At 45.0% G+C, this 14,564-nt stretch overlaps 1 protein-coding gene across 3 annotated transcripts in view; it reads right to left on the bottom strand.

Annotated features, from left to right (window-relative positions):
* Positions 1–14,564, bottom strand: part of LOC111969579 (contactin-4-like) — a 259,803-nt gene that overhangs the window by 153,005 nt on the left and 92,234 nt on the right. For all 3 annotated transcript variants that reach the window (XM_023995756.1, XM_023995757.1, XM_023995759.2), the window contains exon 3: positions 8,055–8,187. In XM_023995756.1, coding sequence (XP_023851524.1) covers positions 8,055–8,187 — 133 coding nt within the window. The remainder of the gene's footprint in view (positions 1–8,054; positions 8,188–14,564) is intronic.

Genomic DNA, 14,564 nt, shown 5'->3' with positions numbered 1-14,564 from the left:
ACGCACGGCTGAAATGCGGTCATTTTCCATCTCCAACCCTAACGCGGAAAAGCGGTACCCTAGGAAGGAGACGGACTGTTGGAAGAACAGACATTTCTCCGCCTTGACGAATAGGTCATGCTCCAACAGTCGACCAAGCACCCTGCGCACAAGGGACACATGCTCGGCGCAGGTAGCGGAGTATATTAGAATGTCATCTATATACACCACTYCACCCTGCCTGTGCAGGTCCCTGAAAATCTCATCCACAAAGGATTGGAAGACTGATGGAGCATTCATTAACCCATACGGCATGACGAGGTACTCATAGTGCCCAGAAGTGGTGCTAAATGCCGTCTTCCACTCAACCCCTCCCCAGATACGCACCAGGTTGTAAGCGCTCCTGAGGTCCAATTTTGTGAAGAAGCGCGCCCCGTGCAATGACTGTCATACTGGCGATGAGAGGTAGCGGGTAACTGTATTTTACCGTAATCTGATTTAAACCTCAATAGTCAATACACGGGCGTAAACCTCCATCCTTCTTCTTCACAAAAAAGAAACTCGAGGAGACAGGTGAAGTGGAAGGCTGAATGTATCCCTGTCCCAGAGATTCGGTGACATATTTTTCCATAGCCGCCGTCTCCTCCTGTGACAGAGGATACACGTGACTCCTGGGAAGTGCAGCGCCTACCAGGAGATTTATCGCACAATCCCACTGTTGATGGGGTGGTAATTGAGTCGSCTTCTTTTTACAGAAGGCGAGTGCCAAATCGGCATATTCGGGGGGAATGTGCATGGTGGAAACCTGGTTTGGACTTTCCACCGTAGTGGCACCTAAGGAAACACCTACACACCTCCCTGAACACTGACAGGACCATCCCTTGAGAGCCCTCTGTTGCCACGAAATAGTAGGATCATGAGAGGCCAACCAGGGAAGGCCCAACACAACAGGAAACGCAGGATAGTCGATCAGGAAGAGACTAATTCTCTCCTCGTGACCCCCCTGCGTTATCATAGTAATGGGAGCTGTGACCTCCCTAATTAGCCCCAACCCCAAAGGACGACTATCTAAGGCATGTACAGGGAAGYAAACATCAACAGGAACAATAGGGATCCCTAATCTATGTGCCAAGGAGCGGTCAATAAAGTTCCCAGCTGCGCCTGAATCTAATAGCGCCTTATGCTGGGAATGCYGGGAAAACTCAGGAAATTCTATAGGTAACCACATGTGTGCAACAGGGGGCTCTGGGTGAGTTGTGTGCCTACTCACCTGGGATGACCCACCAGTGCTCCGCCTGCTACCTCGAGTTCCTGGAGAACCACCCCAGCACCGAACAGCAGTGTGCCCTCTGCGGCCACAGCTGGTGCAGGGAATGGTCCCCCCTCCGGCCCCCCTCATAGCAGCCCCTCCCAACCCCATCGGTGTTGGATCGAAGGTGCTGGGGGATGGAACGGACGGACCCCGATCCGGACGTCCGCGGGAGGCCAACAGGTTATCCAGCCGGATAGACAAGACCACCAGCTGGTCCAGGTTGAGAGTGGTATCCCTGCAGGCTAGCTCCCTACGAACGTCCTCTCGTAAACTACACCTGTAGTGGTCGATCAGGGCCCGCTCATTCCATCCCGCACCAGCGGACAGAGTTCTGAAGTCCAGTGCGAACTCTTGAGCGCTCCTCATCCCCTGTCTCCGATGGAACAATCGCTCTCCCGCCGCTCTCCCTTCAGGTGGATGATCAAAAATTGCCCGGAAGCGGCGGGAGAAGTCCTCGTAGTCATCCAGAGTCGGGCCTTCCCTTCCCCAGATGGCGTTGGCCCACTCCAGGGCTTTTCCAGTCAGGCAGAAGATGAGGGCGCTCACTCTCTCGCGCCCCGAAGGGGCSGGCTGAACAGCTGCCAGGTAGAGCTCCAGCTGGAGTAGGAACCCCTGGCCCCCGGCAGCTGTTCCGTCATACGCTCCCGGGAGCGAGAGCCGAATCCCACTGGGACCTGACGACGGAGGGGTGGACATCGGTGTAGGTTGAGGTGCGGGCGGAGGTGATGTTGTTGGATTTACAGGAAAGCCTCCTCTCTCCCATCTGTCCATTGTTTGCAGCACACGATCCATGGCTGTCCCGAGACTTTGTAACATGGTCGCGTGCTGCTGGACGCGCTCCTCCACTGGGAGAGAAGGGCTGGCTGCACCTGCTGACTCCATTTGAATGGTCCGTGATTCTGTCAMRGATTGGGTGCAGAGATGTAGCGGAGTCAGGCGCAGGACACAGGTTTGAGCAAAACAACTGAGTTTACTCACAAAAAAGGCAAGCAATATTCCAATAAGGAAAATACAGACAGAATAACACCTACACGAACCACTAAGACACCAACAGAACAGAAAGGTATGCAGAGGGTTAAATAATGAACATGATATGGGAATTGAAACCAGGTGTGTGTAATACAGACAAAACAAAACAAAAATGAAACATGGATCGGTGGTGACTAGAAAGCCGGTGACGTTGACCTCCGAACACCACCCGAACAAGGAGAGGGGCCGAATTCGGCGGAAGTCGTGACAGTAAGCAAACAAGAAAATGCTCATCCATAGGTGGCGCTCCCAGTGGCCAGTGATTTAACTGCAGGAAATCTGAAATCCATTCTATCTCATTTCACTTTGCCATTTCTTCAAACAATCATCTTTATTCAATATCGATTAATTATTGCAATAATAAGGCTGGTCAACCCCACACCCTTGAMTGTTGGACCGAGTAACCTAACCTTTACACAAATGCAGAGTACTATATATAGCTGACACTAACAATGCTCAGTCATGGTTGGTTCAACCCCTCCCATGCAGACTAAGGAGCATCATAAGCCACTCTAGGTTCATCCTGTTCTTATCTGCACAGGGTTGTTGTCTTAACCTCTCTTGGGCAAGTGAGACGGTAGCGTCCCACCTCTTCAACAGCCAGTGAAACTGCTGGGCGCCAAATTCAAATACAGAAATACTCATTATAAAAATTCTGAAAACAAAACATATTTTACACAGGTTTAAAGATTAACTTCTAGGCCTCCCGGGTGGCGCAGTGGTCTAGGGCACTGCATCGCAGTGCTAGCTGCGCCACCAGAGTCTCTGGGTTCGCGCCCAGGCTCTGTCGCAGCCGGCCGTGACCGGGAGTCCGTGGGGCGACGCACAATTGGGCTAGCGTCGTCCGGGTTAGGGAGGGTTTGGCCGGTAGGGATATCCTTGTCTCATCGCGCTCCAGCGACTCCTGTGGCGGGCCGGGCGCAGTGCGCGCTAACCAAGGGGGCCAGGTGCACGGTGGTTCCTCCGACATTGTGGCGGCTGGCTTCCGGGTTGGAGGCGCGCTGTGTTAAGAAGCAGTGCGGCTTGGTTGGGTTGTGCTTCGGAGGACGCGTGGCTTTCGACCTTTGTCTCTCCCGAGCCCGTACGGGAGTTGTAGCGATGAGACAAGATAGTAATTACTAGCGATTGGATACCACGAAAATTGGGTAGAAAGGGGATAAAAAAAATAATAAAATAAATGTAACTTCTTGTGAATCCAACCACGGTGTCAGATTTAAAAAATGCTTTACGGCGAAACCATACCTTACGATTATTTGAGAACATAGCCCACTAGACAAATCATTACAAACAGTAGCCAGCCAAGTAGAACAGTTACACATGTCAGAAATAGAGATAAAATGAATCCCTTACCTTTGATGATCTTCATATGGTTGCATCAGCAGACATCATTTACTCAATAAATGTTCCTTTTGTTCGATAAAGTCTCTTATATCCAAAAACCTCCGTTTTGTTCGCGGCGTTTTCTTCAGTAACCACAGGCTCAAACGCAGTCAAAACAGGAAGAACAAAAAATCCAAATTGTATCCGTAAAGTTCATAGAAACATGTCAAACGATGTTTATATTCAAACCTCAGGTGTTTTTTAGCCTAAATAATCGATAATATTTCAACCGGACAAAACGTCGCAATTTAAAGGAAACAAGAAACACACTCTCTCGGTCGCGAGCATGAAAAGCTCTGTGAACACTTTAGGGTCCACTCATTCAGACTGCTCTTACTTCTTCATTTTTCAGAACAAGCCTGAAACACCCCCCCCCCCCCCCAAATCCAAATCTACCAGTTATATTGCATATCATATCTTCTGGGCCCGAGCAAGCAGGCAGTTTAATTTGGGCACGCTTTTCATCCAAAATTCCGAATGCTGCCCCCTACCCTAGTGAAGTTAACCCCACCCTGGCTTAGTTTCCCAGTTGCAAGGATGATTTTGAGACAATAAGAGATTGTTCTAAACTCCTAAGCTATTCCTAGTAAAACGCATTCTTGTCTATGTAATGCAGTCTTTAACTAATTTGTCAGCTCAAGCCATCTCTGGTGACCATATGCCCAGATTAGCTGCAGAGAACTAGAGTGGAGACCATAAAAACACAGACACTAGCAGGAGAGAAATGTCTTACTATTTTTTAAATATTAATTGTTAACCATTAACATCAAATAAATCAGGTAAATACATCATTTTTCTCTAATACTCCACAGACAGAGACACATAAAAAGCTCTCCTCCGCCCCCCATTTGGCATTCGGACCATAACTCCATCCTCTTAATTTCTGCTTACAAGCAAAAAACTCAAATAGGAAGAACCAGTGACGCGCTCAATACGGAAGTGGTACAATGAAGTGGATACTAAGCTGAAAGACTGTTTGCTAGTGTAAGATTATTTCGAAGATAAATATACAACGCAGAGGACGAGAGATCAAGAGTACTAAAAGTCAACAGAGTACTAACGGTCAATAGGGAATTATAAATGGAAATAGTTGGTTTTCAGTTCAACATCTGTTAGGAATGTCAGTCCTGAACTTATAGCTATGTGTGGCACATTCTCATTGGTCCAATCTGAAATTGTATACTTGTTATTTGGCCATTGGCCCAGTTTTATTGCAAGGAATTCTAATTGGTCAACCACAGGCTAGGGCTGGGTAAAAAAACTACAACCTGTCCCGTTGTTCTGTGGAGAGAACCACAGGAGAGAACCTCAGGAGAGAATCATTGAGGACAGGGGAGCATGAACATCTACCTCCCRGCATGATTGGTCCTCTTTGAATAAGAATAAACCTATTTTCCTCTCCTTGATTTGCTTTTGGGTCTGTGTTATTGAAGAGTAACATCAACTGCTAACACTAGCACAGACTGGAATATGTTCCGGGATTCATCCGATGGCATTGAGGAGTTTAGCACATCAGTCACTGGCTTCATTAATAAATGCATCGATGACGTTGTCCCCACAGTGACCATACGTACATATCCCAACCAGAAGCCATGGATTACAGGCAACATCCGCATTGAGCTAAAGGCTAGAGCTGCCACTTTCAAGGAGCAGGACATTCATCCGGACGCTTATAACAAATCCCACTACACCCTCCGATGAACCATCAAACAGGCAAAGCATCAATACAGGACTAAGATTGAATCCTACTTCACCGGCTCTGATGCTCGTCGGATGTGGCAGGGCTTGCAAACTATCATGGATTACAAAAGGAAACCCAGCCGAGAGCTGCCCAGTGACGCGAGCCTACCAGGTGAGCTAAATGCCTTCTATTGTCGCTTCGAGGCAAGCAACACTGAACCATGCATGAGAGGACCAGCTCTTCTGGACGTCTGTATGATCACGCTCTCGTTGCCGATGTGTGTAAGATTACCAGGATGCGTACTCAGAGCATGCGCTGACCAGTTGGCAATTGTCTTCACGGACATTTTCAATCGCTCTTTGACCCGGACTGTAATACCTACATGTTTCAAGCAAACTACCATAGTCCCTGTGCTTTAGAATGCCAAGGTAACCTGGTAACCTGTCTAAATGACTACTGTCCTGTAGCACTCACATCTGAAGCCATGAAATGCTTTGAAAGGCTGGTCATGGCTCACATCAACACCATCATCCCRGAAACCCTCGACCCACTCCAATTTGCATAACACCGCAACAGATCCACAGATTGCACTCCACACTGCCCTTTCCCACCTGGACAAAAGGAACACCTACGTGAGAATGCTGTTCATTTACTACAACTCAGCGTTCGACACCATAGTGCCTTCCAAACTTATCCCTGAGCCAAAGACCCTGGGACTTAACACCTCGCTCTGCAACTGGATCCTGGACTTCCTGACGGGCCGCCCCCAGCTGGTGAGGGTAGGCAACAACACTTCCGCCARGCTGAACCTCAACAGGGAGGCCCCTCAGGGGTGCGTGCTCAGTCCCCTCCTGTATTCCCTGTTCCCCCATGATTGCATGGCCGCACACGACTCCAACACCTTTGTTAAATTTGCATATGACATGACAGTGGTAGGCCTGATCACTGACGACGATAAGAAAGCCTATAGGGAGGAGGTCAGAGACATGGAAGTGTGGTGCCAGGACAACAACCTCTTCCTCAACGTGGGCAAGACAAAGGACCTTATTGTGGACTACAGGAAACGAAGGGCTGAACATGCCCCATTCACATCGACGTGGCTGTAGTAGAGCGGGTCGAGAGCTTCAATTCCTTGGTGTCCACAGCACTAAGGACCTATCATGGTCCAAACACACAAACACAATCATGAAGAGGACACAACAACACCTCTTCCCCCTCATTAGGCTGAAAAGATTTGTCATGGGCCCACAGATCCTCAAAAGGTTCTACAGCTGTACCATTGAGAGCATCTTGACTGGCTGTAACCCCGTTTGGTATGGCAACTGCTCGGTATCTGAATGCAAGGTGCTACAGAGGCTAGTGCGTATGACCCAGTACATCACTGGGTCCAAACTCACTTATATCCTAGACCTCTATACCAGGCGGTGTCCGAGGAATGCCTTAAAAATTGTCAAAGACTCCAGCCACCCAAGTCATAGACTGTTCTCTCTGCTACCYTACGTCAGGCGGTAACAGAGTGCTAAGTCTGTGACCAAAACGCACATGAAACGCTTCTAAGCCCAAGCCACAAGACTGCTGAACAGTTAATCAAATGGCTACCCAGACAATTTACATTGACCCCCTTTATTTATCTTAATTGTTTTGCACTGAATCCCTTGCACCGGCTCTATGCACACTCACTAGACACACTCATACTACACTGACACTCCAACACACACACACACACACACACACACACACACACACACACACACACACACACACACACACACACCACACACACACACACACACACACACAACACACACACACACACACACACACACACACACACACACACACACACACACACACACACACACACACACATTTACGCCACACACACACACACAGAGACACACTTCAGATATGCTGCTGCTTACTCTTTTATTATATATCCTGATTGCCTAGTCACTTTTACCCCTACCCACACATACATACTGTATTACCTCAATTACCTCAACTACCTCGTACCCCTGCACATTGACTCGGTACTGGTACTCCTTGTATATAGCCTCATTATTGTTTTTATTGTGTTACTATTTCCATTTTTATTTAGCAAATAGTCTTACTTTTTAACTCTGCACTGTTGGGAATGGGCTCGTAAGTAAGCATTTCAATGTAAAGTCTACACCTGTTGTATTCGGCGRCTGTGACCAAAAACGTTTGATTTGAATCCAGGTGAAAGCTATGATCCCTTATTGATGTCACTTYTTAAATGCACTTCAATCAGTGTAGATGAAGGGGAGGAAACAGGTTAAAGAAGGATTTTTAAGCCTTGAGACATGGATTGTGTATGTATGCAATTCAGAGTGCGAATGGGCAAGAAAAAAGATTTCAGTGCATTTGAACTGGGTATGATAGTAGGTGCCAGGCGCACCAGTTTGAGTGTGTCAAGAACTGCAACGCTGCTGTATTTTTCACACTCAAGAACAGTTTCCCGTGTGTATCAGGAATGGTCCACCACCCAAAGGACATCCAGCCAACTTAACTCAACTGTGGGAAGCATTGGAGTCAACATGGGCCAGCATCACTGTGGAACGCCTTCTCGAATTGAGGCTGATGGCAAAAAGGGGGTGCAACTCATTATTAGGAAGGTGTTCCTAATGTTTTGTACACTCAGTGCATACTCACCGATAAAGGGGAGATGGGCTTCCCTGGGCCTCACAGCTGAACACCACGTCTCTGTTGTTTTCCTGGGAGTCAACAGGAAACACAATGCTGCCAGGCTGCTTGGTGAACACTGGGCTCTGCAAGACACTGCTCTCTATAGGGGACACACAGACAGGACAAAACAACACTCAGCTTACACGCAGACTCAGACATCAAACCTGCTTGAAAACAGGCAATTAGTCAGAYGCAGCAAACAGGCCAGCCCTGGTAAACCATTAGAGGGCCAAACCCCAAGCAGACAAAACATATAAATTAATTCTGCCTGTCACAGCACCATGGCACAGAAAAGAGTTATTGGAGGTGAGACGTGTCTTCAAAAGCTATTTAGGCAGTAATAGGATAGCTCCTGATTTATACCTAACAACAGTCGGGAACGCATTTTAATTTGCCTTTTGTCAACTTGAGTCCTATTTTCCAAGAGTGCTATTGGAGTAGTTGTGTCCCTGTTGACGTTTAAGTTTAGTTGTGCAGTTAGCTTTCCTTGGCTGTGGTTTGTATTCTCTCACTAAAATGACACACAGAAAGTAAATCTCCATTACTCCATGGGAAGCTGGTAATCCAATGGTCTATCTGTGCATGACTTCACAAAGCCTTTAGTGTCATTAAGCCATGGGATAAAGAATAAGTGACAGCCTTTGCAACCATTCTTACCTTTGGCCTAGAATGGCTGCGTTTACACAGGCAGSCCAATTCTGATCTCTTTTACATAAATTGGTTGTTTGACCAATCACATTTCACATCAGATCTTTTTCAGAGCTGATCTGATTGGTCAAAAGACCAATTAGTGAAGAAAAAAATCTGAAATGGGCTGCCTGTCTAAATGCAGCCAATGTGATTAGATGTGATTCAAGGGTTATACACATTACCCTTCCAATCTCCAGCCATTTTCACTATAGGCTGCAGTAGCAGCAGACATACTGTAACCAGATCCATCAAGACATGACTGTGGACTGTCTTTGGAGTCATTTTGAAACAAACAAACAAAAGCAGAATGTATTTAACACCTGCCTGTGGCTAACCTGGCTAAAATATACTAATGGCTGATTCCTGAATTGTTTAAAACATCAAAGGTCAGTGTTCTTATTGGCATGCGGCAGGGGTGTATATTGCCTGTACAATGGAGAACCAGGCCACTTATTTTGTGTCCGGAATAGAAAAGCTTTTTAGCAGCAGGATGTATCGATGCTACATTGTGCAGTACATAACAAAGCCACTCAAAACACGACAATTTGTATTATTCAATGCAATGTTTAAATAAACAATAACAGCCAAAATACCTTACTGGGGGAATGATTTCCTGTGTTTGTGACGATAGCTTTTGTGCTACCCTCCCAAATTGCACAATTTGTTAAATGACATGCTTCAGATTTCCTGTGAGTAGTCATTCAGACATTTTTGGGGGAAAGATAAACTCTGTTTTCCCTAGAACTTCGCATTGAAAATGAACACATTGAAAAACATGCTGGAGATGTGACGTGACTGATAAGGTAATGTGACAAAATGCATTTCAAAAATAAAACCCTAACTACAATATAGTTCCCCCTGCAAACCAAAAATATTTTCTTCCGGTTTTCAAACTATGTCTGTTGTAAAAACGATTTGGCAACCTCCATAAAAAAGCCAGACTACGGTTTGCAACTGCACATGGGGACAAAGATCGTACTTTTTGGAGAAATGTCCTCTGGTCTGATGAAACAAAAATATAACTGTTTGGCCGTAAGGACCATCGTTATGTTTGGAGGAAAAAGGGGGAGGCTTGGAAGCTGAAGAACACCATCCCAACCGTGAAGCACGAGGGTGGCAGCATCATGTTGTGGGGATGCTTTGCTGCAGGAGGGACTGGTGCACTTCACAAAATAGATGGCATCATGAGGCAGGAAAATTATGTGGATATATTGAAGCAACATCTCAAGACATCAGTCAGGAAGTTAAAGCTTGGTTGCAAATGGGTCTTCCAAATGGACAACGACCTCAAGCATACTTCCAAAGTTGTGGCATAATGGCTTAAGGACAACAAAGTCAAGGTATTGGAGTGGCTATCACAAAGCCCTGACCTCAATCCTATAGAAAAGTTGTGGGCAGAACTGAAAAAGCGTGTGCGAGCAAGGAGGCCTACAAACCTGACTCAGTTACACCAGCTCTGTCAGGAGGAATGGGCCAAAATTCACTCAAACTTATTGTGGGAAGCTTGTGGAAGCGAACCCGAAACGTTTGACCCAAGTTAAACAATTTAAAGGCAATGCCAACAAACARGAATTGAGTGTATGTACACTTCTGACCCACTGGGATGTGATGAAAGAAATAAAAGCTTAAATAAATCATTCTCTACTATTATTCTGACATTTCACATTCTTAAAATAATGTGGTGATCCTAACTGACCTAAGACATGGAATTTTTACTAGAATTAAATGTCAGGAATTGTGAAAAACTGAGTTTAAATGTATTTGGCTAAGGTGTATGTAAACTTCCGACTTCAAATGTATATATATTTCCCAGCACAAGATTATAGCTTTATAGCACAATTCATTTGCATGATATGTGGCAGAGGAAACTTGTCAGGTGAAAGCACCTGGGTATACTGCCGCTGGGTGCTACAGCGCTCTGAATTCCCACCAGGCTCAAATTGGTGACTCCATTTATTATTGGGATATTCACACATGCTTCCCCATTTCTAATGCAAAATGCAGGTTATAAGAGAGAAATAGGGTTTTCATACCTTTTCATCTAATTTTWATGTGGTCATACTCAGGTTCCTTAACACAATTCCCATTGAGAGACTAAGGTTTGAAGTTCATAGATAATAAAAATATATTATTTATCCAGGTTAGTCTCATCCAAGTTAGACAGCAGCAGCATTATTGTTTAATGGAGAATACATTGGAGAGTGGACATGTCTAGACAGAGGTCATAAACCCTATTCCAAAAATAWAAATTAATCACATTTTAATTTTGTGTGATTACTGTTGCCATCTGCAATAAGACCAAGCCAATTTGATTCACCCACTGATTATAGGATGACCTTGATGGACTTTAAATGGACATTAACTTTTATTCTCAGAATGTTTATTTTTTTTCACCTGGAAAGAAAATTATCAAACTAATTTGTTCCTGATTCAATGAATAATATGACTGAATTCAACAGACCCCACTGAAAAGAGAATTTTATTAATCAAATAAATATGTGCARTTTTCAGTAATTGATTTCTAGTGTCTCTCGAGATTCCCTTTAACTTACTGTAGCCACAATGGCCAGACAAACTGAASATGGATAATCAAAACATTTTGCAACCAGTGAGAGCTGTTAAGCAGATTGAAAATGCTCTGTGAAGGGCTTGGCTGCTTCCAGACTGCTGTCTGTTCTTACTCTGTAAATAATGTACAGTACGAAAATTATGTGTGTGTGTCTGTGTGAGTGTGTGTGTGTGTAGTCAATATGCATGTGTGTGTGTTTGTGTGTGTGCGTGTACAAGTGTGTGACTAGCACATCAAGATGCCTTATTTTTATCTATAGCCGCATGAATTGATGCATATTGCATATCATTGAGTGTTAAACCACTGTGTTTGTGCAAAGCAGGATGCAAATAAATTCATGACTCATTTCACAACCCTTCAACAGGTATGTGAAGACTGGTTGATTATCTTACAAGAACGTAGGCTTATGTGGTATTTGAATGGGTTTATACAGTGCATTTGGAAAGTATTCAGAACACTTGCCTTTTACACATATTCTAAAATTGATTAAATAAATGTTTTTCCTCATCAATCTATACACAATACCCCATAGCAACAAACCACCCTAAGCACACAGCCAAGACAATGCAGGAGTGGCTTCAGGACAAAATCTCTGAATGTCCAGCCAGAGCCTGGACTTTAACCCGATCGAACATCTCTGGAGAGACCTGAAAATGTCTGTGCAGCGACGCTCCCCATCCAACCTGACAGAGCTTGAGAGGATCTGCAGAAAAGAATGGGAGAAACTCCCCAAATATAGGTGTGCCAAGCTTGTAGCGGCATACACAATAAGAATTGAGGCTGTAATCACTGCCAAAGGTGCTTCATCAAAGTACTGAGTCAAGGGTTTGAATACTTAAAAAAAAAAACATTTATAGAAATGTCTAAAAACCTGTTTTTGTTTTGTCATTATGGGGTACTGTGTGTAGATTGGCGAGGAAAATAAGATATCATACATTTTAGAATAAGGCTGTAACGTAACAAAATGTGGAAAAAGTCAAGGGGTCTGAAAACTTTCTGAATGCACTGTATACACTACACTACTGACTAAAAGTATGTGGACACCTGCTCGTTGAACATCTCATTCCAAAATCATGGGTATTAATATGGAGTTGGTCCCCCTTTTGCTGCTATGACAGCCTCCACTCTTCTGGGAAGGTTTTCCACTAGATGTTGCAGCGGGGACTTCCATTCAGCCACAAGAGTATTTGTGAGGTCGGGCAKTGATGTTGGGCGATTAGGCCTGGCTCCCAGTCGGAGTTCCAATCCATACCAAGGGTGTTCAATGGGGTTGAGGTCAGGGCTCTGTGCAGGCCAGTCAAGTTCTTCCACTCCGATCTCGACAAACACTTTATGTATGGAGCTTGCTTTGTGCACGGGGGGATTGTCATGCTGAAACACGGTTGCCACACAGTTGGAAGCACAGAATCGTCTAGAATGTAATTGTATGCTGTAGCAATAAGATTTCCCTTCCCTGGAACTAAGGGGTCTTTGCCCAAACCATGAAAAACTTTACAGTTGCCACCATGCATTGGTGCAGGTAGCGTTCTCCTGGCATCCGCCAAACCTAGATTTGTCTGTTGGACTGCCAGATGGTGAAGAGTGATTAATCACTCCAAAGAACACATTTCCACTGCTCCAGAGTCCAATGGCGGCGAGGTTTACACCACTCTAGCCAATGCTTGGCATTGCACATGGGGATCTTAGGCTTGTGTGCGACTGCTCGGCCATGGAAACCCATTTCATGAAGCTCCCGGCGAACAGTTCTTGTGCTGACGTTGCTTCCAGAGGTTAGTTTGGAACTCGGTAGTGAATTGTTGCAACCGAGGACAGATGATTTTTACGTGCCACGTGCTTCAGCACTCGGCGGTCCCGCTCTGTGAGCTTGTGTGGCCTATCACTTTGCAGCTGAGCAGTTGTTGCTCCTAGACGTTCCACTTCACAATAACAGCACTTACAGTTGATCGAGGCAGCTCTTGCAGGGCAGAAATTTGACTGACTTGTTGGAAAGGTAGCATCCTATGACGGTGCCACGTTGAAAGTCACTGAGCTCTTCAGTAAGGCCATTCTACTGCCAATGTTTGTCCATGGAGATTTCATGGCTGTGTGCTCGATTTGATACACCTGTCAGCAACGGGGGTTGCTGAAATAGCAGAATCCACTAATTTGAAGGGGTGTCCATATACCTTTGTATATATATATATATATATATATATATAGTGTATCTAGTTGATGTGTGTGAATGTTTGTGTGTGTGCACCAGAATTCTTCTTTTCCATTATGTTTTCCATTTTACTGGAACAAACAATATAATTTCAGAGGGTGTCTGTGATAAAGAATAAAAGAACAAACATCTTGTTTGCTTGCCCCCGCTGCATTGCAGTTGAGCTGGCATAATTGGACTTGTTTTCTTTCCACTCATAGAGACAGAGTCCTTGCTGGTTAGACTAAAGTCACCAGGGATGTGACAGACACGTGTGTAATTTAGTCTCAGGTCCACAATGCCTACTTCCCTTGATGGATGATGTAACAACAGCACAGACTGGATAATAAATATTATATCATAAAGCTACTGTACAAGTTGAGGGGGAGGTCGACGACGCCGACAGAATGTTCGACCAACAGGCAATTGACTAAACATTCAAGGTATTGACTACAGTACTTGCATAGAATTGCTGTTCTCATCTCTGCATATTCTAGTTGCGCATAGATGAGGTGGTGGACTTAACAGTAGACATACATTATTTAATTCAGTTAGTCACAGACAACTTTTACTAAGACACAACTGTATTATGCCAAGTATAGTTGCCACATCACCAGCCTCCACTTGCCTTGGCTTAAAATATTGGTCAACTTTGAACCAGCTTGCATCAGACAAAGTTCCACCATGGCAACTGCTAGGCAGTCACGCAGGAGGAACAAACAAACAAACCACCATGCCTGAGTCACAGTGACTTGCTGACTCATAACAATGAGTAAGACATGAGGAACACAAAGGAATTGTAAAAAGCCACCCACGGATCCCCCACAATAATCCCACCCTGACAACGAGTATATGCTATCAGTTATCTATGTCTGACAAGTACTATAGAGCTGTGGCTCAGAGTATTGTTTCTTCATCCAATGTAATGTATTCTCAGTGAATTTAGTGATGTTTATTCCCCTTGTTCAGAGACATTTGTCACTGAAGTTGTTATGTTTATGTCCCATCCTACATCCTGATATTACCCGGTTCTGAC

Source organism: Salvelinus sp. IW2-2015, linkage group LG1, assembly GCF_002910315.2.
Source record: "Salvelinus sp. IW2-2015 linkage group LG1, ASM291031v2, whole genome shotgun sequence".
In the NCBI taxonomy this organism is placed as follows: domain Eukaryota; kingdom Metazoa; phylum Chordata; class Actinopteri; order Salmoniformes; family Salmonidae; genus Salvelinus; species Salvelinus sp. IW2-2015.
This window is presented reverse-complemented; position numbering and strand designations above follow the sequence as displayed.